The 23490-nt window shown below is 45.5% G+C and overlaps 1 protein-coding gene across 8 annotated transcripts in view; it reads left to right on the top strand.

Moving 5' to 3' along the window:
* The window catches only part of CHRDL1 (chordin like 1), a gene marked incomplete at both ends in the record, with an annotated part of 112630 nt that extends 89773 nt beyond the window's left edge, over positions 1-22857 (top strand). For 3 of the 8 annotated variants that reach the window (XM_082864137.1, XM_082864144.1, XM_082864138.1), the window contains 6 exons: positions 343-410; positions 6666-6834; positions 10230-10439; positions 17108-17275; positions 19522-19611; positions 22727-22857. In XM_082864137.1, coding sequence (XP_082720263.1) covers positions 343-410; positions 6666-6834; positions 10230-10439; positions 17108-17275; positions 19522-19611; positions 22727-22857 — 836 coding nt within the window. Of the gene's footprint in view, positions 1-342; positions 411-6665; positions 6835-10229; positions 10440-17107; positions 17276-19521; positions 19612-22726 lie in introns of those variants that run through there. The other 5 variants (XM_082864140.1, XM_082864141.1, XM_082864139.1 and 2 more) reach the window with 4 other exon arrangements.
* Positions 22858-23490: the final 633 nt, after the last annotated feature.

Genomic DNA, 23490 nt, shown 5'->3' with positions numbered 1-23490 from the left:
ATGACCTGTAAAAGACTTAACTGTCTTCAGAATAAAATAAGCAAATGTGACAATGATGGCTATATTACAGTGGAAAGTGATTATTTTCCCTTTTATTTTCCAAATTCTGTGTAATATTGCTGGATGGTCTGTTTTAGAAAGTGGCAACTTTCTTCGGAGTTGTCTTGAAAAATGAGGCACACCCAGGGAGAAATCTTTCAACATTGCTGTTTGAAGGACAGCCACAACAGCTAAAATATGTAAAGAACCTTGGGATCATAGAACCCAAAATGTTAACTGGGTCACAGGTTAATATTTTCCCCTTCTATGTATTATAATTCTTTATTTCTTTTTAATAAACAGGGGATGGAGAATTGTCGTGGGAACATTCTGATGGTGATATCTTCAGGCAACCTGCCAACAGAGAAGCAGTAAGTGTGAATAGCTCAAATAATTCAATACTTCACAGCATCAGGCCAGACTTCCCTCCCTCCATGGGTACTGTCCCAGCAATGCCATAAAAGGGCCCACCTCTAACACCATTTTTCTTCCCTTTCCTCAGAAGTGTGAATGCCATCATCACCAACCTGGAACCATTTAAGTGCATTGTATAATTGGTAACTGGGGCCAGGACATGAACATGAAGAAATCATAGCCCAGCCCTTAGGCACCCTTCATCTAGATTAGAAGTTGGTACCCTTTCGGGATGACTTGCCAAACCTTTGTCTTCTGTAAGGAAGGCAAGTCACCACCCCCAGCCTCAACAGTGAGGACCTTCTGTGGGATCGTAAGGTAGGTCAGCCCATCCTTTGGGCACAGGTACCTTGGACATGTCCATAGAAACCTCCTCTAAGCCTTAGGCTCTCAGTCATACAGCTGGAAGAAAGGAAAGGTAGCAGCCAGATTCCCTTTCTCAACCTGCAACATCTTCTCATTTCTCTTCTTGGTGCTAATCTCAGAATAAGCCGTATGAGTGGGCATCTCTTTATGTATAGTAGTAGCGTCTCTTATTCCTTTTTATTTTGAAGTAATTAACAAAAGAGAATCCCTCCAAGAAATATATGTCTAAGTAGAGCAACACTTCAAACCTCTAAAAATCAGAAAAAGAAGATGTTCCGGTTCAAAGGATCTATCACATTAAGGGACTTTATATGAGTCCATATGGGATTGTATGAAATCATGAGTGTGAAACTTTTGAAAATGGTAAAACACTATAGAATTTAAAGAATCTTTCATCCAATAAAAAGAGTGTACAAAAAGTACAAAATGTACCAAGGCATTCGTTGCAAATAAATGGGTATTCATCATACCCTCATACAAAAGAAGCATACAGAGCATTCAACGTAGAATTATTTTCATAAAAGCAAGACAAATGGAGACAACCTAAATGCTATCTATAGGGGTTTGGTTAAACACACCCAATCTATAGGACACCATACATTTGTTAAAAAGAATGTGGTACGTCAAAATGTAGTAAAGTGGAGGGATCGCCAAGATATAGTATGTAAACAAAACAAGGTGCAGGATACAATTTATACTATCATTTCCTTATGTAAAAATTGTGTGTGCATGTGAGTAAATGCATATGAAAAGATCTAGAAGGTCACATACCAATATATTAATTGTGATACTCTCAGAGGGGTACAAGTGGGCAGGAGGAAAGGTAACATTTGATTTTTAATTTTGTATCTTATGTATTATTTGATATTTTTCAATGAGCATGAATTAGTTTTGTAATAAATCAAATTTAAATGATTTTTAAAACCTTGGAAATTAGTTCTCAACAAACATTGGATATTAGGGCAAGAGTCTATGGAATTATAGGTCAGGCCCAAGAATCATGAGGGTATGGAAGGAGGTGTTGATCCAGGACCTAATAAAATGATCAATACCAACGTCACAGTGTGGCTAAGGCCATCACATATGCCACTTCTGACCTGCATGCCCCCAGCTTGCCAACACCCTCAGCAAGGAGATGAAAGGATTTGTATTTGTTTTATTGTCTAGTCATATTCTTTTCTAGACATTCTTGTTTCCAAATGAATGGAGAAGGATTTGTGAATGGAGTGGAGAATAATACTCTGGATATCTCAAAAAAGCGGCACTCCTGCAAGAGAGCGTGGGCTTCCCAGTTTGTGGGTTAACATAGACCCCGAGGAAAGACTTTCTCCATCCAGCAGTGTATCTGCTTTATACTAAGTGAGATTCCTTCCAGATCCTGATGGGAGATGATGTCAGTCTCCCTGTTCTGTGTTGTGAATTTCCTCAGCCCCAATTTTTTTTTTTTAATCATGGTAGGAAGTCGAGAGTGGCTAAATTAGTAGCTGTCAACCAGATGCCATTCTAAGCCAAAGTTAGGTCTCAGTCACCTTAAGCTGGGTGCCTTAGCCCCCAACACTAAGCACTATGGCCCCTCAGTGGTCTTTCTTCTTGACTTTGTCTCATGCTGTCCCCACCTCCATCATTGTCTTTCAGCCTCGTTGTTCTTCCTGAACTGCTGGTCATAGGGCTGGACTTAATCTGATACTTCCCGTAGCAAAAGAGGTCAGATATAGAAGGCAGGGCCTTGAAAGAGTTATAGATTTTCAAAGCAGTTCAAGACTTATCTTTAGAAATGAACATTTGCGCCTGGTAGGCCAAAATGTCCAGATGGTTCCACTTTATTATAAATAAATATTTTCCTTTGTTCTACAAGGGATAGATATTGCGGGATATGATTTAAATAATAAATAGCATCTGTAGTAACAGAAAAGTATGTACCTGGCACATAGTTGGCACCCAATAAATATGTGTTGAATGAACGGGCGTGGAAGGTAGAGTGAAATGTATGTGTGTGTGTTGCAAAGGCAGGGGGTGGGGGTGGGGCTTTTCCTTAATGTTAATGCATAGGACTTTGTCCCAAATCAGAGAGAAATTCTTCCAACTTATTAGAAGGTAGGAGAATCCCTTCTGAAAAGCATTTGCAGGCCCAACTTTCCACATGGGAGAAAAAAACACATTTCTGATTCAGTAGTGTCCCTTTTAGTAGACTGTTCCTATTCCTAGGGAACCATCACAACCTTGGGTCAACAGAAACACAGCTGATTGGTTTATTTTGCCAAGTGGGCGCAAAACCATCATTTTAACCAAGTTTTACGAAGTGCACAAAAAGGAGAACCAGTGGTTTAACGATGACTACTTTGTAAAAACCTGAAATGGTTTCTGTTTGATTTCCAGATCATAACTTCATATGAACTGGTCCCTGTACCATCGGGGGAAGTGTGTGGGGGTGGGGTGGGGTGGGGGGGAGGAATGTGAGGAGAGAGAAGTAGGCACAGGGTGGAAAGCCAAAACATGAAAGCAGGCATAATTTTGTCCTGGACAACAGCCAAACTCCGATTTTGCCCCCAATAGATTACTCAGAGATTTACCGTTAGAAAAGTGAAAGAATTTGGCATAGAAACAATATGAAACACATAAAAATCCATGTCTCATTCACATTTTCAGAACAACGCTCTGGATAGGAAACTGGCCTAAGTATCTCCCAGACAGGGATAGTCCTAGGTTACTCATGACTGAGGTGTAACGTGCTCATGGCTGTGTGGATTCGAATGAATTCTGAAGACATTTTTTAAATTAAACTTTTAATTTTGTGAGTAAATGTAGATTCACTTGCAATTGTAAGAGAGAACACAGAGAGATGGCATGCGCCCTTTCCCCAGTTTCCCCCAATGGTAACATCTTGCAAAACTGTAGCGTAGGATCAGAACGAGGAAGGCACTTCTGAGGCCATTTCTAAACTTTCATGTTTTCCTGTTTCTGCCGATAAAACCCTTATATCTTAGACCTTAGAACAAGTAAAGAAGAAACTCCTGGGTAACTTCTTCAATGGCGGAGATTTTCCAACACCAGGAAAGAACTGTGTAACAGCCATCTCAGAAGCCCGAGATATTTGTCAGTCCTTCAAGTCAGTAAATCAAGTAATACCAGAATATTGAGCAGAGGAAAACAAAGCCTAGACATGTGATCGCTTCTACCTAACTGGTTTTGACCTGCTCTCTCAAACAGCCTATTCACAGCTGGTTTTAAAGATAAGCTCCAATTTCACTTACAACTCCAAGGCGTTAATGCCTTTTTCTCCTTCGCTATAAGTTCCAAGGTCAGAACGGCCCCTGGCCATTCAGGGGAGCGACTCTGAAAGAGCCATTACTCCTAAATCAAAATCACACACCACCAGCCCAACCCTGGGGCTGAAACAGAAGATCCTTTATGTCAGTTATTCTCAACCTTGGCTTCAAATTAGGGTCCCCTGAGGAGTATATAAAAATCCTGATGCCCAGGCCTTACCCCAGACCAATTCCATCGGAATCCCTGGGGTGGGGTTAGCGTTTTTGTGGCTCCCCAGGTGATTCTGTGTGCAGCCGAGATGGCGCCCAGTGGCGTGTGTGCTTGTGAACACTGTAGCAGACTTCTATATGGGAGAGAATTTTTCTTTGGAGCAGCTTTTAAGCAAATGTTTGGGGATCCCTGAGCTTAAGCAGATGTGATCTCTCCCACGTCCTCCTCTTCCTCTCTCCTTTCCCGCTCTCCCACTCTCCTGCTGTCTCCAAAAGCTCAACTATCACTCTCACCCCAAATAAAACCCCTTTTCTTCTTGGCCTCAGTTTCTCTGTCTGTAAAATAAAAGACTTAGATGAGGTTTGGGGAGGGCTGGGTTGGCCTCTGATCAAAAGCCCTGTGTTCCTTTTTTGTGTGTCTTGAATCATTTTTCTCCCCTTATCATATGTCCAGGATCAGAGTCCCCGGTACCGAAGAACAGCTTTTCAATTCGTGTTCACCCTCATGAATCAGAGAACTCCTTGTACTCGCAGCTTATCCTGGGTCAGCTACCTTCCCTTTCAAATTCTAGCCCCGTCGAACCCCCTCCTTCCAGCATCAGTAGGACACCCACCAGCCGAACTGTCCCCTCTTGTGTTCCTTTGGCAAAACTTTGCCAAACTCCAGAAAGGACAGAACAATCTGTAATGGCCTTTGTGGAATGCGAGTGACTGTGGCAGAAAGAGACATATGAGCCATTGTGGGAATGAAAAATATTTGCACTGAGAATCCTGTCTGTGCGCACGATAATAAATTGGTGCAAACTCTTATTTGTGTGAGTTTTTATAGCAATGCACCAGCATGGGCTCTCCTTAGATATAGGATAATGTTCTCTTCCTCTTACTTCAGCTCCTGTTCGCTCTCGCCTTCTCTCACCCATGCCTCCCCGCCCCCTAACCAGGAGAGTAATAATAATTCCCAAAGCTAAGTTTGCGACATGTGTGTCTATGGAACATAACTAAAGTAAATGTTTTAGGGGATGGTGGGGTTAGGGGATCCCATAACTACCTTCTCAATGTTCCTTGCTATTTCTATCACTGAATATAAGGATATTCCTTTGTAATTGCCTGCAAAAGCTTCTTTCGTGGGACCCACCCCCTTCCCTTACCCCTAACACACAGCGTTATTGGGCTTTAAGCCTTGAGGTTCTATTCTTCATCCGTTCCATCCTCCTCTAACCCCATTCTACTTCATCTCCTGGGCGAGGGGTGGGTAGCAGAATAGTGGGCTCATCGTGTGCCTTGAACCCTTGCTGAAAGAGCAATGATGGGGTTGTCTGTACTACAAGACTCTAAACTTTCATGAGGCACCGCAGCTTTCCTTCGTCCATTCAACAAGGCTTTGATGAGCACCTTCTAGATGCTGGGCACTGTTCTAGGCACTGGAGGTACAGCAGTGAACACAACAAAAGTCCTCACCTCTGTGGAGCTGACATTCTAGTGCCATCCTGCACAGTCCATTCTTCTGTCTATAAAACGTCTGGGGTATCTGTGCCCTGCTCTGTGCCCTCATGCCGTTGCCTGCGTTTGGAGTCTCAGTATCTGTTATCCAGACCAGACTCGCCTCCCACCTCTTCCTCCTATCCGGTTCACCGTACACATTGTCAGGGCTCAATGCTTTTGAAACACAGTTCTGATTTTTTTACATACTTAAAAAAAATAAATCCCTGAAAGGCTTCTACACCCTCACCTCTGTTGCCTACCAAATAAAGTCCTCGCCTCTTAGCCTGTCATTGCAAGTCCTCCATGATCTGGCTCTAACCCACTTTTGGAATGTTATCCTTCGGCTGTTCCCTTTTATGGACTCTATGTTCTCTGCTACACCTTCTCAACTTGGAAATCTCTGCCTGGAATATTCCTCACCAAGTCTGCCTGTAAAAAGTCTACTCATGCTTCATGGCCCAGGTCACAAACCCTCCCCAACTAGAAGCTCTCTGTCTCGTCCTCATTTGCACAGCATTTTATCCTTCTTCTGTGGCCTCTATCACACTCTGCCTTGCCTTGCAGGTGACTGTGTAAATTCTTAAACCTGAAGGTGAGATTCTTGGGAGCAGGAAAGATACTTTACCCTTTTGGGCTATTTTTCTCCCTCAGGAGCTTGTCTGTGAATCTAGTCCAGTCTCCTGCCAGAAGAGAGAGAAATCTCAGCATGCTGCCAGCGCTATTCTTCCGCCACATCCCAGTTTCTCTGTTGGTTTTGGTGGACATGCAGTTAAGATCAGAGCTCGTCACTAAAAACGATCAAACAGCTTCTAAGGTAGCTAAGTCCATCTCAGTCTTCTCATTGGTAGATTCGGGGGGGGGCTGAATTTGTCCTTTGTCATTTCACAGAGACATTCTTACCACCGCTCGCACTATGACCCCCCACCGAGCCGACAGGCTGGAGGTCTGCCCCGCTTTCCCGGAGCCAGAAGTCACCGGGGAGCGCTCATGGATTCGCAGCAAGCGTCAGGAACCATCGTGCAGATCGTCATCAATAACAAACACAAGCATGGCCAGGGTAAGGGACGTGCTTCTTTGGTACTGCACCCTGTCGGGGCTTCAGCAGCCCTGGTCTTTGGAGAGCTGAGAAAGGGCCCTTTCTCCCATACATATCAGACATTCCCATGTGGATCGCTCAGCATCCGGTCTACCAAGCGAGTGTGGACTGTTAGGACTTTCCTAAATACAGTCCAAAGACCATAGTTTATATTTCAGGAGTATCTGTCCTTATTAAGGACCGAAGGTGAGAAAGCAGTGAACCTGATGCACCCTCCAGCATTTTCTCCGTTGCCTCTGGGGGTTGAAGGTCATTTGGGAAAGTTTGCTGGGGCTTTAACAGAAGGAAAGGCGGTTTGTTTTCCAGCAGGACACCCAATATTCAGAGGTAGTCGGCTTTAAACGCCTCTAAAGCGCTCATCTGAACCGTAGAGATAGCAATTCTCACCCCTCATTGCCCCAGCTTCTCCTGGCGCTCTTGTTAAAGGCGCTTATTCCAGGCTTCCCACTCCGAGATTCTAATTCCTAGGAGGAGATTATGCTTAGAAGTGAGTAATCCAGTGAGAAATCCAGAAACCTCCTGGCTGAGCACCCACTCGGCCAAGCACGTCCACGGCCCGTTCCTTCCTGCACAGAGTTCTCCAGCCACCGCGTGCACCCCACCCCCGCCGCCTCCCGGCCAGTAGCGGGGGGTCGGGGGTGGGGGGGGGAGGAGAAATTCGATCAAACAATTGACTGCTTCTTACTCCTTTAGGCATCCTGTCAACCAGCTCTTCAGAGCAAAAGCTCAGCTGGTTCCTTTTTATGAAACCACAAACATGTTTTGTTTCCTTTAAAGGAAAAACAAATCAAAGGCAGTTCTCTGAATGGGTTAAAAGTAATAAATTATTAAACCAAATGATTGAATAACATGGGTGAAAAACAATCCGTTACAAAGAACTCCTACTATAAATCTCAACAAAGCTGGTCAGGCCAAAGCCAGTTGATCACATCTGTTACTAGTTAGATGTAAATTTCAGATTACAGATAAAAAAATTAAATTGCTTTTGAAACTAACAGGCTTAAAAAAAGAACATTCAAAATAAAACTCTTAATAAAAAATGGTGAGGTATTAGAAGAATTGGAAATATTTACTATTGATCTGGGTTTGATTTGAAATTTATTATTTTGAAATTCCAAGGCATTCTGATATGAATTTATGAAATGAGGAGGAGGAGTTAGGTAAAGATGTAGTTTGGTTTTCAATCCTAAATTGCCTTCAATAGATTCCATTTGCTCTGAAAGTATTTTAAAGCCTTAAAAAACGTGTGGGGAAATGGTCTTTGAAAATCCTAAATCCCATAATTTCCACAGGCCTCTTCATTTTCAGGGCAGAGGCTCATCCCTTGATTTCTCCATGTCCTACAAAAGCCGCAGCTGGTTTTCATTTATTCATTGACCCCATTGATTCGAATGCAGCTGTTCTCTCCTGACCTTTCTCTATTATAGTTCACTGGAGAGTCACTTGTCCCGATCTCCGACTCCCAGCGCCCCAGCTGGATGATCGAAATCATCTTGAGAATTTGTTGGTGGGGAGAAGGCTGTGTTTCCCCCTAGAGAGCTGATCTCACCCTATTGCACTTCAGAGTGTAGGCTCTTACCCAGTCTGGATTATTCCCTTAGTCCCAATGTCTAGGGGACAGGGGACCTGGCTATATAACCCTGGGGGTCCTGCCTGCCCCGCTCTGTAGCCCTCCTGCTAACAATGTGTTCTTCTGTGATACATCTACTTTGTCCCTTGCTAGAGTTCAAGAGGAGAAGCAGCAGGACCCCACCATTCTTGAGTCCAGCCTAAACTTTCTTGAAGCAGAGTCTGCCCCCACACGATCTCGTTGTCTAGAAGGGTGTGTCACTGTCTGGGGAGGAGAGAGAAGAGGGCTTGGCGGGAGAGAGAACAACACATCTGGTCCATCTTGTCCTGTGATTCCATCAACAGTTTAGATTTCAAGCCCCTATTCTATCTCACTGTACGATTAGGAGCTTCTCTGACTTAGGTTCTTGGAAATCTTTACGTGGATTGACCTGTTAGAGGGCCTAGTACTCTAGCAGCTCTTGCAGAGGACAGGAAAAGGCAGCCGACATCGTCCATATTTCCTAATGTGACCCAGTGGATTTGATGAGAGAAATAGCCCAATGATTCATCCTTCTGAGGCCATTGTCTTGCAGCCAAATCAGTCAGTTCCTAAGAAACGCCCCAAGTGGAGCTACTCCTCCCACCCTCGCCCCGCCTTAAGTGATACAACCCACCCTAGAGATGTTGTTGATTGGGATACCGACAGGTCTCCCTGGGCATGATGAGGTGATGGGAATAATGAGAAACATACCCAGTCCCCGTCATGGCTGGAAATCTCCAGAATGTCTCAGCACTTTCAAAAAAAGAGAGAACTCATTCTCAGACCTCCCTATTTGCGGCTCTGTGCAGGTCTTATACTGGAGCTTAGCTCCGTGCCTTACAGTCAAAGCCGGATAGGTTTTGGTTGGTTTGCACTGAAGGATGTTCCTGGGACTCCTTCCCTTCATAGGCCCCTCAGCCTGCAGCCCAGATGCTTGCTCTTGCAAACCGCACCCCTCCCCCTGAAAACATGGAGCCGGTGACTTCTCTTCCACTCAGCAAATGTGAGACCGCCAAAGGGTATCTCTAGAGCAGTCAGTGATTCGCTGTAGCCGAATCTCTGCAACTACTATGAGGATACAGGACGTTGCCAGAAGATTAGAGGCGTAAAAGGCTACCTTTCACCACTTACCCGGGAGGGGTGGGTCCTTTCCTTCTCAGTCTTGTCTCAGCACCTTACTTCCCACTCCAGAGAGTAAGCCAGCACCATTGAGCTCCGTACCCATCTGTGTTAGCAGATCACATTCTCATAGCATTTGACATTCTGAATGGATTTGCTTCGGAATCTGGAAAAACTTGGCCCTTTGAGAAGACCGGTAGTTTTTGCAACTAGTCTCCCTGGACAGCAAACCTTCCTGGGAGATTTTCATGCCTAGAAGCACATGCACTTGGGCCATCCCAATCCTCTGTGGAACTACAGGTCTGAACACTACATTCTAGCAGAGGTTCCTTCTCAGACACCCTGGACAGCTAGAACTCTGCTTTCATGCATCCATTCATTCCTCCATTTAAAACATACTATTTGATGGCCTACTATGTGTCAGGCCCTTGTGGGGCCTCTGCTGAAGATCCTGAATAGTTGCTGACAGGAGAGCAAGGCACAAGCTGTTTTTCGGTTACAGAGGCTGCTCTGTAAACACACCTCCACGGGCACAACAAGAACAAAGGAGGCTTGATGTCTTAAGGGGTTCAGGGCTTGGGCTCTGAGCGCCGGGGCCCATTTCAGCTCCCTAGCCTTTAATTTCCAGTCCTGTGTTCTCTTCCAGTGTGTGTTTCCAATGGAAAGACCTATTCCCACGGCGAGTCCTGGCACCCAAACCTCCGGGCATTTGGCATTGTGGAGTGTGTGCTGTGCACCTGTAATGTCACCAAGCAAGAGTGCAAGAAAATCCACTGCCCCAGTCGATACCCCTGCAAGTATCCTCAAAAAATAGATGGAAAGTGCTGCAAGGTGTGTCCAGGTAAAAAGGCAAAAGGTGCGTTGGTTGGAAGCCCTGCCGTTGGTTGACTGAGATCCCTACATAGTCATTCTCAATGTTCTTTGAGTATCAGAAACATAACCACAACCTGCCATATAATTGTAATGGTAATAGTTCTAATAACTGACGACAAGCTACCTTCGCTCCTCTCTTGAAGGGCTGATAAGATGGTTGCTTGGAAGAAAGTGACTTCTCAGAAACAGGCTGGGGATTTGCTTGTGTCTACCACACCTTTGGTCCCACGTAGCCCTAAGGGCCGAACTTAAGCCGTGCTTTTCTAAATAGTAGAGAAATTAGGTTATCGTGATTATTAGGAAGGACAATAGCACCCTTGGTTTATATCACCGTTTAACTCATCAAAGCACAATCACCTTCATTTTCTCTTTCAGACAGGACTAGAGACAGGTGAGGCATAGTGGAAGGAGATTGGGTTCTGGTCCTAATAACTAACTTACTGGGTGACCTTGGAAATGTGCCAGATCTTCTCTAGGCTGCATCATCCTCATCTATACAATGAAAAGTTTGGAATAGTTGATATGTAAGCTTCCTTCCAATTCTAAAATGCTATAATGATGTTATCATTTCTCTATTAAAGACAAGAAAACGGAGGTGTATAAAGTGAAGTGACTTGCCCAGAGTCACAGAAATAGATAATAAAACCAAGGTTTGGAACCCAGGTCACTTCCAGCCCATTATTTTTTCCAGGCCAGCAGAAAATGTTGACTGATAAAAAAAAAAAAGACAAATCAGTTACTTAAATGTTGGTTTTGACACACGAGCTAGAGAAAAATACAGTCCGTAGTATTGGGGTGACAGAGTACTGGCTTGATAATTAAGCATTCTAGCCCTGGCTCTGCCACTGGTTTCCTGTGTGACCTAGAACAAGTCACTTCACCTCTCTGAGCCTCAGTTTCCTTCTCTGCAAAACGAGAGGGTTAGAGTAGATTTCTTAGGGTCTTTCCAGCTCTAACATTCAAGGACTGAATGAATTAATCACTTTCAGGCACATGAGTTTATCATTTCTTATATCTACCTGCAAAGCACTGTTGTAAACACAGATGAAAAACCAAATGTTTTTAGGGACTGCCCTGGTGGTCCAGTGGTTACGACTCCACGCTCCCAAGGCAGGGGCCCTGGGTTCGATCCCTAGTCAGGGAACTAGATCCCGTGTGCCACATCTAAGACCCGGGACAACCAAATAAATAAATACTTTTTAAAAAAACAAATCTTTTTAAGTGTAGGCAGAGAGCTAAATCATTTATTCAATTTAGGCAATTCCTCATGAGTAGCAGACAGACATGAACTTCATCAGTGTATTCAGTATATATGTATTTTGAGCATCTTCATGTAGGCCAATGGTTCCCAAACTTCTCTGCACATTGGAATCCCCCAGAGAGCTTCTAAAAATACCTGTGTCTCTTGGACCAACAACTGAGGACTAGACAGGCCCGGGGATGAGTAGGCCGTCAGTGTGGCTGGACCACCAAGGACCAGAGGGCAGTGTGGAAGGATGCCAGGATGGACAGAGGATGGAAACGAGGACCAGGTGGTCTCTTCTGCTAAAAACAAGACAACAGGCCCAACATGGAGTCAATTTTGCTAAGCCCCATGTCACCAAATCGAGACAATTTTCACTCTCCCAGAAATGAAATCCTCCACCAATCAATCAGGAGTCACCTGATCAGCACTAGTGAGGTCGCCTGCCTGATAGACCCATGCCATCCCTTAAAGGAAAGCGCCCTGGCAATAACCGATCCGCTTTTTTCCAAATATAACTTCCTTGTTCCTGTTCCCTTCTGCCTGTAAAAGTCTTTCATTTTGTACAGCTCCTTGGAGCTCCCTTCTATCTGTTAGACTAGATGCTGCCCAATTTGAACCAATTTTTGCTCAAATAAACTCTTAAAACTAAAAAAAAAAAAATACCTGTATCTCATCCCCAGGGATTATGATTTAATTGATTTGAGTTGTGGCCTATTTTAGAAGATCCCCACATAATATTAATTTGCAGACAAGTTTGGGAACCACTGCTGTAGGCCCAGGGTAGTTCATGGTTTTGCTAATCAAAGTGTGGTTTATGGACCGGCAGCACCTGGGAGCTGGTGAGAAAACCAGACTCTCGGGTCCCACCCCAGACCTGCCGCATCAGAATCTGCATTTTAACAAGGTCCCCCAGGTGAGTGCAATGCACATTAAAGTTTGAGAAGCACTGATTTATGGCACAAACAAAATCTTTCTTAATGTAACAAGCTTCGTCTTCCAGAGTAGGGGCAGAGTGTGGGTAGGACGGACAGGAGCTATCTGATATGGAGTGGAGAATTGGGGCATTAAAATTGTTGAGGAAATGTACTCACTAGGGGCACGGAGAGAGCACATTCTGAGGGTATGAACATGGCAGCCACCCAGCCATGATGACCTATTGTAACTTCCAAGTCTGCCACCTCACTGGATCCCCAGGCCTTTTAGTGTCACTTGGAAGTAGTTCTACCAGCCCAATTTTCTCTCCTGTCAAGGGTCTAATGCCTATCATCATAAAAGTAATACAACAAGATAATTTCATACACAAACTAATAGTTACCTAAACTACCCAGGTAAGATAAACCCTCCCACTATATAATATTCCAATTTGAATCTCACACCTTCAGACCACATCCCATTTCTTTGTGTGGTTAGGATTGTATGGCTGTACGTGATTCAAGTAAGAGTGAAGGAATCAAAAAGGTGTGGGCACAGTACACAGGACAGGCGTCGCCTTTCAGGTGGTGGTGTTTATTAAAACCTTTATGTTCATACTCTTTGGCTAAGCAGTTCTACTCCTGGAAATCCAAAGAAAGTGATCAGAGACGTACAGAGACATACAAACAAGGATTTTTGCTGCAATGCTGTTTACAATAGTGAATTATTGGAAACAAACTGAAAGTCTACCAGTATGGAAATGGTTAAATAAATTATGGTATATCTGTACTGTGGCATATTATATAGCCATTAAAAATCACTATAGAACAAGATTTAATGGCACAGAAACATACTTGCAATATATCTGTTAAGTACAAAATCTTCAAGCTAGAAAACAATATGTATATTATGATCTAGGTCACACAGAAAACCAGTGGCAGAGCCAGGGCTAGAATGTTTGATCATCAATCCAGTACTCTGTCACCCCAATACTACAGACTGTATTTTTCTCAAGCTCGTGTGTCAAAACCAACACTTAAGTAACTGATTTGCCTTTTTTTTTTTAAATCAGTCAACATTTTCTGCTGGCCTGGAAAAAACAATGGGCTGGAAGTGACCTGGGTTCCAAACCTTGGTTTTATTATCTATTTCTGTGACTCTGGGCAAGTCACTTCACTTTATACACCTCAGTTTTCTTCTCTTTAATAGAGAAAACGTTGATAATATGCTTAGCCAAAAAAAAAAAAGACTGGAAGGGCATATGGCAAAATGTAACAGTGGCCATCTTTGGGTGACTGAATGATGGGTATCTTTTTTGTTTATCCGTATTTTCTAAATTTTCAACAATCATTGACAATGTGTTTCTCTGGAAGAGTGGCTCCTCCGGCTTTCCCGTGCTGCTCAGACGTGTAGATATAGAGGACTTACTGGGCAACATGGAAGGAGAGAGTGTCTGTCCCATTCTGTCACCTGCCCTCAGCAAGCCACACGTGGATGTCTGCAAATTGAAAGTCTCCCAATAGTCACGTTGCCTTACAAGAGTCGCTATCCACGGAGGCCCGGGTACTCAGCACCTTCAGATCCTCAAGGGGCATGCACTTGTTCGCGCAGCATGCGACCTGGAAACACATATTATGTGCCTTCTGTGTGCAAGACACTGTTGGAGGTGTTGAGAATAGGGAGATAAAGCAGACAGACTCAGGCTACTTGCCGGTAATGCTCTTTACGTTCTAGTGGGAGAGGAAAGGCAATGAACACAAACCGATAAGGTAATTTTCAGTGGTGATCAGTACTGAGAAGAAAAAACAGACAGGATCAGGTGATAGTGAATGGCACAGGCAGGGTGAAGTGCTTTCAAAAGGCTGGTCAGGGTTGGCTTCTCTGAAGAACGATGTTTGAGTAGAGTTCTGAGTGATGTGAAGGGGTGAGAAAGGGAAGATCATGACATTCTCAGCCTCTTAGGAAATGACACAGGACACAGAGGAAAAGGAATAAAGGAGTGAGAGGAGAAGAAGATCGACAGAAAAAAGAACAGTAAATTCAGTTATTCACGTTGAGAAGGGAAAAGAGACAAATAAAATTCACTGATGATCCAGCCAAGTTTCATTAGAACAAATGATTGCAGGCCCCCCAGTAACAAACTAAGGCCAAAATAAAGGATGTGAGTTTCACCTCTCTCTCTCTCTCTCTCTCTCTCTCTCCCTCCCTCCCTCTCTCCCTCTCCCTCCCTCTCTCTCTCTCTCTCTCTCTCTCCCTCTCCCTCCCTCTCTCTCTCTCTCTCTCTCTCTCTCTCTCTCTCTCTCTCTCTCTCTCTCTCTCTCTCTCTCTCTCTCTCTCTCTCTCTCTCTCTCTCTCTCTCTCTCTCTCTCTCTCTCTCTCTCTCGTCTTTGCTCTGGTGGAGGCTGGCCTTGCTTCATGTGTCCGTGGCCATCTGCAGGGTTGTGTAGGACTTCTACTCCCTGAAGGTTCCCCAACTCACCTCTCCACCCCACCATACCACCCCAATATACCTGGAATTCCCGTAATGACACACTCCTTTTGGGTTACAGCATAAAAAGTCCCTGGTAAGACTTCAAGTTTGTTTCCTGGGCTGGGATATTACATCTCCTGCATCAGTCATCCCCAATTCCATATGGAGTGGTTTCTCAATTTCTTAGTTCTGGAGGGCTCAGGACAGGAGCATTCTCGTGGGAAGTGGGAATGCCCAGAAATTACTTCAGGTATGGCATACTTCCCCAGAAGGAAATGAAAGTAGGTTCACGTGCAGTGATCAGGAAGCACCTTGAAGTGGACGATGTGGAATGAAGAGGTTGCCGAGTAGGTAGTTCGAAAGACACGCTCTGTTTATTTACTCTTAATATTTTCATGCGCCAGCCAGGGGTGAGTCACTAATGGATCTTGTTGTTTATAGATCCCTTCTGGTGAGTAAATTAAGTTCTTGGAGGGGAGGGGTGGTGGGGCAGGATAACTCTTCAGGACACTGGGAGAACTTGTAGTGTATGATAGGTACTTCCAGTGCCATCATGGATTTCATATGCCTATGATAGCTATAGCTAGTATTAAGCTGGTGGGCAAGATTTAACACAGGAAGCCGGCTCTCATTCTAAAGGTGGTAATTAAATACATAGAGGTTCCTTTATGCTCCATGACCTCCTCCCCCCTCCACCTACTGAAAAGTGCTCGTGCAAGTCCCTTCATCACCTAATGCATCGCCAACAAAGACCAGCCCACCGAGTACTTAAATAACTAAAAAGAAAGACACAAGGAGAAAGAAAGCTTGACTCTAGGATAATCTACGAATTGAGTAATCCAACTTGGAATCCTCCAGAGAGGACCAGGATTTTGTCCTTCCAGTGCCAAAATGGTGGTGGGGATGGGAGAGCTAATCAGGTCAGCAAGAGACACGCAATAGCCATTTGATTACAACCTCCAGTCCAAGTGCCTCTGATTGGCTAACAATGAGTCCCCCTAATTAGAGTCACGGGCCCAAAGCACTCAACACCCACCGCTTTCATGAGATGTGCTTACAGATGGCTTCTGCGCATATTCAGAATTTTTCAGGGTGTCCTCAGCTTGTCTTTGTTGTTCCCGATTTGAGTGTTACACTTTAAGTGCACAGCTGAAGAGGATGCTGATGACAAGGCCAGCAAAGCAAGTTAAGTCACGGATAACCAAGCAAGGGAAACTTCTTTCAGTAGCGGGCTGAGGAAAGGGGAGGGCGGAGCAGAATGGGGAGTAAGAGGGGGCTGGTACCTTTATGCCTGGAAGCTGAAATCCAACAAGTTAGTTTATACTTTAAATGATCCATAGTTGAGGGATTGACCAATTTTTTTGTGTCTTCCACCCGTTCATTTGGCATAGCATACACATGACTAATCTGACGTCTAGGTTTTGGCACTGGTGTTGATCCGGTATTAGCATTCCGCTTACAAACAAATCAAAGAGCGTTCAGAAATGTCGAGCCAATTTGGATAGATCCTTTGGGCAAGTATATGCACATAAATGAGCGTCATAAATGTTTTCTAAGTATGCCTAATTGACGTCAGGGAAGCTAACTGAGGCGTTCTGTCAGCCCATTCCTTGGGTCTCTGTTGGCAACACTGAGCTAGCCCAACCATGATCCTGACCCAGCATTGAAAATCCTGTGTTCCCTTAAGCGCCCAGCAGATTTGTACCTCGTCACGTTCTTCCTCTTTGTGAAGATCCACTTCTCATGCGGTGGTGGTGGATCCAGTGTAGCTTTGGGGCCAGTGTTCTGTCATCACGCGGACTTCAAAGTCACGTGCTTCTTTGTGATTTCGTGGCTGTTACAGGGGCAGCCTCAGCTGAGCCAGTGAAATAGGGGTGGGATTTCTATCTCTGTAGGAATGTTCTTGTAGATTGTCCACTTTTGATGCTTGTGTGGTGCTATGAACAAAGAGATGCATAAATACAGAGGTCTGCTCCTAGTTTTGGAAAACCATGACAAATCTCTACTTGCTTCCTGATTCCAGAAGAACTTCCTGGCCAAAGCTTTGACAGCAAAGGCTACTTTTGTGGAGAAGAAACCTTGCCCGTGTATGAGTCTGTGTTCATGGAGGATGGGGAGACCACCAGAAAAATAGCACTGGAGACAGAGAGACCGCCTCAGGTAGAGGTCCACGTTTGGACCATTCGAAAGGGTGAGCCAGACGACATTAATTTCTTGTCAATATTTTTGTAAGGGGGACACAGGGAAGGAATGGAAGACTCACCTTCATTTTGCTTCAACCTGTTCCTCTGGGTCAGAAGACTTCCCGATTGCTTAGAAACTAACATATGACTCCCACCGTTGCTGTTGTGGCCTTTAGCTTTAACCAGGACCTGGGCTAAAAAGTAAGTATTGACTGTTGGGTGTTGTTGTCTTTCTCACACAACCAAGGCTGGAGGAGTGCTTCTTAACCCTGGCTGCACACCAGAATCGTCTGGGAAGGTTTTTAAATACCAAATCCCTGAGCCTACCTGCAGAGGGTCTGACTAATTGGCCAGGTGGGGCTTGGGCTTAAGGGTTTGTTCGAAAAGCTCCGCAGGTGATTCTGATGTACACCCAGGGTTTTAAACTCCCAAACTGTAGTCTACCATTGTTTCCCAGAGGAAGCTCAACAAACATGAAAATGCAATCATTCAGTGCACAGCTGAGTCTCTCGAACCATGCTGGGGACTCTGCAGTAAGACAAATTTAAACCATCATCCCTGCAGCTGTTCACACCATCCCATAGCTACGAGACTAGGGCTGATCTAGTCTGGTCAAGTTTTCTAGGAATTGGGAAATAACGCACATCCTTTTTCAATTGGCTCCCGCATAAGGCTCGAGAGTGCTCGAACTTGAGTAAGTTTCAGCATCACACAAGGAGCTGGTTTAAAACACAGTTACCGGGACTTCCCTGGTGGCACAGTGGTTAAGAATCTGTCTGCCAATGCAGGGGACATGGGTTCGATCCCTGGTCCGGGAGGATCCCACATGCCATGGAGCAACTAAGCCCGTGCGCCACAACTACTGAACCTGTGCTCTAGAGCCCACTGTGCCACAACTACTGAAGCCCGCGTGCCTGGAGCCCGTGCTCCGCTACAAGAGAAGCCACCACAATGAGAAGCCCGCGCACTGCAACAAAGAGTAGCCCCCGCTCACCGCAACTAGAGAAAGCCCGCACACAGCAATGAAGACCCAACGCAACCAAGATAAATAAATAAATAAATTTATTTAAAAAAAAAAACAGTTACCTGGCCCCATCCAAGAAGTGTGAATTCAGTCAGCCTCCGGTAGGGTCTAAACATTTGTGTTTCTAACAAATAGCAAGGTGATGCTGATACAGGTGGCACTTGGACCCATCCTTTGAGAAACAACTGCTCTAGTATTTTGTGGGCCTTTCTTCTCTCCCTTCTTTCTTTCTCAAAAGAACAAGTTCCTCTCTACCCCTTTAAAAATACGCTAGAACACACATACGAGGCTCATCCCTGTTTGTTTTTGCTCTAGACCCAGGAATGTTAATTTGCCATCCCTAACTCCCTAGCTCCTCTGTAACTGGTCACCAAGACTAAGCACTGTTCTGTTGGCTTCCCTAGCGGTGACCTCACTATGCCTCCATCGCCCCACATCTCTCGCCTCACAGAAATGCATGGACGCTTTTCAACTTGCTAGTGTCGCCTCTAAGTAAGCTCTTGTTCACAGCACTGGGTAATCAAGATCTGTGCATAGTGGATAGAGGAAAACCCAGGCTCCATGTCCGTTGCTCCTTGTAGACCTCTTGAGGATTATTTAAGTGGCAGTTTTCAGTTGTTCACGTGTTATTCTGATAAAAGCTATTCAGGCAAGGTTGAGACTGTGGGAGCCCCGTTATCTTCACTCTGCCCCTTTTTATAAGGGAAAGTGAAAGGAGCTGTGACTGTTTCCCAAAGGAAAATATGCTTTCTGGTGAGTTCAGGAATAAGGATGGCGTCTCCATTTACACAACCTGTCTGCAAGACCCACTGCTGGTTCTCGCTGCCGAGCCAGGAGGGTAGCCCGGTGGCTTGGCAGGGACATAGTCTACCCAGACCAGGGGCAAGGGCAGAATGTCTAATACTGCCTTTGGCTGCAGAAACTCCATCCAGCATCCATGCTTGATTCTCTGTGGCTTTCCCCAGGAGCGGGTCCCACGGTCAGCAGCTCTGTCTCCCTTATCTCTGTCCTCTAGAGAACCAGGGGGGAGGTCAGTGAGCCAAGGGAACAAATGGAGTCAATTAAAACCCTCGAGCTGTCCAAGTTCCTGGTTAAGCACATTACACAGCCCCGCTCGAGACTCCTAAGCCCCAGTAGTGAGATGATATGCTCAGCCCAAGCAGAAAAAGGGGTTGGTGGTTCCAGATAGAGAGCGCCTGACCACCTGCCCCACTTTGTGCTTGGCCCCAGGCATCCTCCAGCACTTCCATATTGAGAAGATCTCCAAGAGGATGTTTGAGGAGCTCCATCACTTCAAGCTGGTGACCAGGACAACCCTGAGTAAGTCGTGACTCTCTTTACTCCTCCCTGGAAAACACATCCAGTTTTCAATGTCACATAGCCCCAAATAAAGTACCCACCGTGCTCTCACTGAACAGGAGCAGTGGTCCATGTCAGCATTAGAGGATATTCTCTCTCTCTCCTGTGGGTGACTAAACCCAGAGTCTCAAGAGGGTGGGAGGTCTGGTCTATCTGTGGAGACTTCACATCTGGAAGGCTATGTCCTCAGTGGTGGGGATGAGAGAGAAAGAGAGAAGATGACTGCATTATCGATTCTTGTGTTGTATCAAAGCTCTGTTTGACTGTTTGGAACTGCCCCGGTTGGTCGTGTTTCTTTAAAAGCACTCAGACACTCAAGCATACTTGCGGCTCTCCCACTTTCTACGCTAGATGGAGCCTGGGACTAGATCCTGCTAGGCACTGCGTGGCGGGGGTGGGGGGTAAGCACTTCTGAAGGAATAAAAGGCACAGAATTTCTATCCACAGGGAATTCTAATGGGCGAGACAGAACATGAAAATGCCTTCATTATGAATTAGTATACTTCTGAAGAGTTAAATACCTAAGTGCTCAGGGGAATCTGCAAAGAACAATGAGATGAGAGCCTGAGAGCCAGGTGGGCTTAGTCGGGGAAGGCTTCAGGGAGGAGGTGGGTTTTGAAAGAGAAGGGTGTGACTGGGCAACAGGTCAGGAAATCAGTCTAGGGAGAAGGTACAGCCTAAGAGAAGACCTGACAGGAGCAAACAAGAAATGTGGAGGTGGGTGGGTGGGTGTGGGTGAGGAAGAATTACAAAGGCCACGTAGGGTGCACAGAAATCTGAGAAGAGTTGGAGGTAGGAAGTAGTTAGAGGGCCCGGAAGGAGCATGGGTGCTTGCTGCAAACTTACACACAGTGTAGTGGCGTCAAAATGGGGCTTTGGAAAGATGTCTCTCGGCTGTCAGATGCATTTATTAAGCACCTACTTTGAGAAGCCATATTCTAAAGAGCCCAGTATGCCATGCTGAGAAGTTGAACTTGGTCTCCAGACCGGAGAACCCCAGTGGGGGGTTTTAGCAAGCGAACGATGCATTCAGATCTGTTTTTTAGAAAGTGGTACTTGCTGGATGCAGTGGCAGTGGGCTTTTAGTGAGAGCGCTGGTGATAGTCTTAACAGGAAGCTGTTAGACTGTATTAAGTCGGTTAGACAGGGGAGGAGGGGTCCCTGTGAGGGGCTGAGGTTAAACCGTCACGATCAGGATCAAAGAGAGAAATGAGTTTAGAATGACTCCAATATTAACAACTTTATGGACTGGGTGAATAGTAACGCCATTCACCAGTGGGAAACTCTGGAGAATGAGCAGGCATTGGTGACAAAAATGAGCTTTACTTGGAACACGTTTAGATTAAGATGCTTGAAGTCCATATGAGCAGCATTATCCAATAGGCAGCTGGACATAGCGTCGATGAGGTCAATTGTTCATTCTGCAGGAGGCAGGTAGACAACTGGACAGTAGGAGAATTCAAATGGAGGAGCTGGAAGTTCTTGTAAGGAATAAAAAGGCAGAGTCTATAGGATCAATAATGTGACTTGAAATTACCAATTAATTTCAAAGAACATATATTTGTTCATACTGTGGGCCAGGTACTGTGCTAGGCACTGGGGCACTTGAAAGATGATTTAAACGAGGTCTTCCTGTCACAGTTAGGATTTAGGGTGCATAATGGAGGTAGATGATGTGTGCCTCTGAAGGACGTAGGTAATGAGATGATCCCACGGGGTCACCTGGGGACAGAGCAGAGCAAGCCTGACTCCTGTATATAGTGTGCCTGTCAGATCCTGGCACACCGTAGGGCTTTGGTAGAAGCCGCTTCCTTGCCCGACCCATCTCTCCTTTCCCATCGAATCCAAGAGAATAGGGAAAAGTGAAGAATCCAAGGGAGAAAGGAGCAGAGAAATGGAGGCCGTAAGGAAGTGGGGCGTGGTCTTCTGTGGCGAGAGAAAGAAAAGAGGTTCAACAACGGTTCTGGATTAAGAGGCGCTCGCCGACCTTGGACTCGCAGAATTCTCCAGGTTGCAGCACCATGAGCACAGGATTGAAAAGGCTGAAGAGGGCATCCAGGGTAGACATTTTGTTAGGAACGCTATTCGACAGAGCAAGATGATAGCTGGGGAAGGATGATCTTACCACTGAGGGACCAGGAAAGTTAGAAAGGGATGGTCCAGAGACATCAGGTGGTTTCCAGAGCTCAGCACGGGTGTGCAGTCAAAACCGCTTGCTCAGTTAGCATGGCAGGAGGGGGAATAGAGAAGTTGGTGAGGACACGCTGGAGGTATGGACAGTTCCGGGGGCGGGGGAAGAGACAACAGGGAGTGGAGGGGGACAGGAGCAGGGATGACAAGGAACGGAAGGGATGCGGCCGTGTTCAACCAGAGCAGAGAGGGGTCACGTGGCGGATGTGAGGCTGGAACTCTCTGCGGAGCCATAGGAGGCTGGAAGGGCTGCTGAAGGTGGTGTGAGGCCAGCGTGTGGGCATAAGACAAAGCAGAGGGGAGCGGTTCTTAACAAAGGGCGGCAGGAATAGGGAAAAGAGCAGTAAATAATCAAGCAACCCAAACTGATATTCAGGCCTCAAAGAGTAAGCAAAGCCCCAGTAATGCACGAAGTGCTGGTCTCCAAAGTGCCTTATTTGACCTGCTGCCGAGTGAGCCACCTAATAGCTAACGACCTGATAGCGGAGCAATTCGCAAATGCTAAGTCAACTGTAAAAATCCCAAGAACAATACTGGGTTGGCGGAAAAAGTTTGTTCGGGTTATTCTGTGACATCTTACGAAAACCCGAACAAACTTTTTGGCCAACCCAATACTTAGGTTTTACTCCTGAGGAGGCAGTTCTGTATTCTTCTTGGGATTCTTACAAATGCTGTGTGTTGAAATGAAGACTCCGTGGCCCATTTTCCGTACCTGTCCCCAGAAAAGTGTTTCAGGGGCTATTTTGCTGAAATCACATGATGCTCATCTTCCAGCTCCCCTGGCAGGTCCGTGAGTGCGTGGGGAAGGGTGGGGTATATCGGTTCTACACCTCATTGGCTCTGCCCTCCTCTCACGTCTCTGGGCCACTCTGTGTTTGCCTTTTAGGCCAGTGGAAGATCTTCACTGAAGGAGAAGCCCAGATCAGCCAGATGTGTTCAAGTCGTGTGTGCCGAACGGAGCTTGAAGATTTGGTCAAAGTTTTGTACCTGGAAAGGTCTGAAAAGGGCCACTGTTAGATGAGACAGACAGTATTGGATAGAGTAAAGCAAGAAAACTCAAGCTGCGGCTGGACTGCAGGCTTACTTTGCTTAAATCAACAGTGCCCTAAAACCCCAAACTCAAATGCAGTCAGTTATTCACGCCATGCACAGCATAACTTGCTCCTTTATTGGAGTGGTGTGTCAGCCCTTAAACATCTCCTCCAAAGAGACTAGAAGAGTCTTGAATTCTCTGTGGTAGGAAGAGGGCTAGAACGCCGCCGCAACCCTGCTCTAGTTTCTGGGAGAATCGCATTTCACATTTCTTTACGGGTTAAAGAGTAAACAAGACCCCCAGGTTTCTATCTAGAAAGTTATTCCGGTGAAAGAAAGAGAAGGGAATTGCTTAGTAGGAGTTTTTTAGTACAGAGAAAATATTTGTATGAAATTCTGCTCTTCAAATTTTAGAATGTCTTGTGTTTTAAAAAAATTAACTCCCCATCTTCACACACACATGTACACACACACGCACACACACACACGCACGCACAGTGAACTACAGCCTTCATTCGGAGGCAAGGCCAGTGTAGACTCTCCCCTTCTTTCCCTTGCCTGGCTCTCAAGTAGCTTGGAGGCGGTTGGTACCCTGGAGGATGAATAAGGAATTGTGAA

Source organism: Leucopleurus acutus, assembly GCF_964270905.1.
Source record: "Leucopleurus acutus genome assembly, chromosome: X".
Taxonomy (NCBI): Eukaryota; Metazoa; Chordata; class Mammalia; order Artiodactyla; family Delphinidae; genus Leucopleurus; species Leucopleurus acutus.
This window is presented reverse-complemented; position numbering and strand designations above follow the sequence as displayed.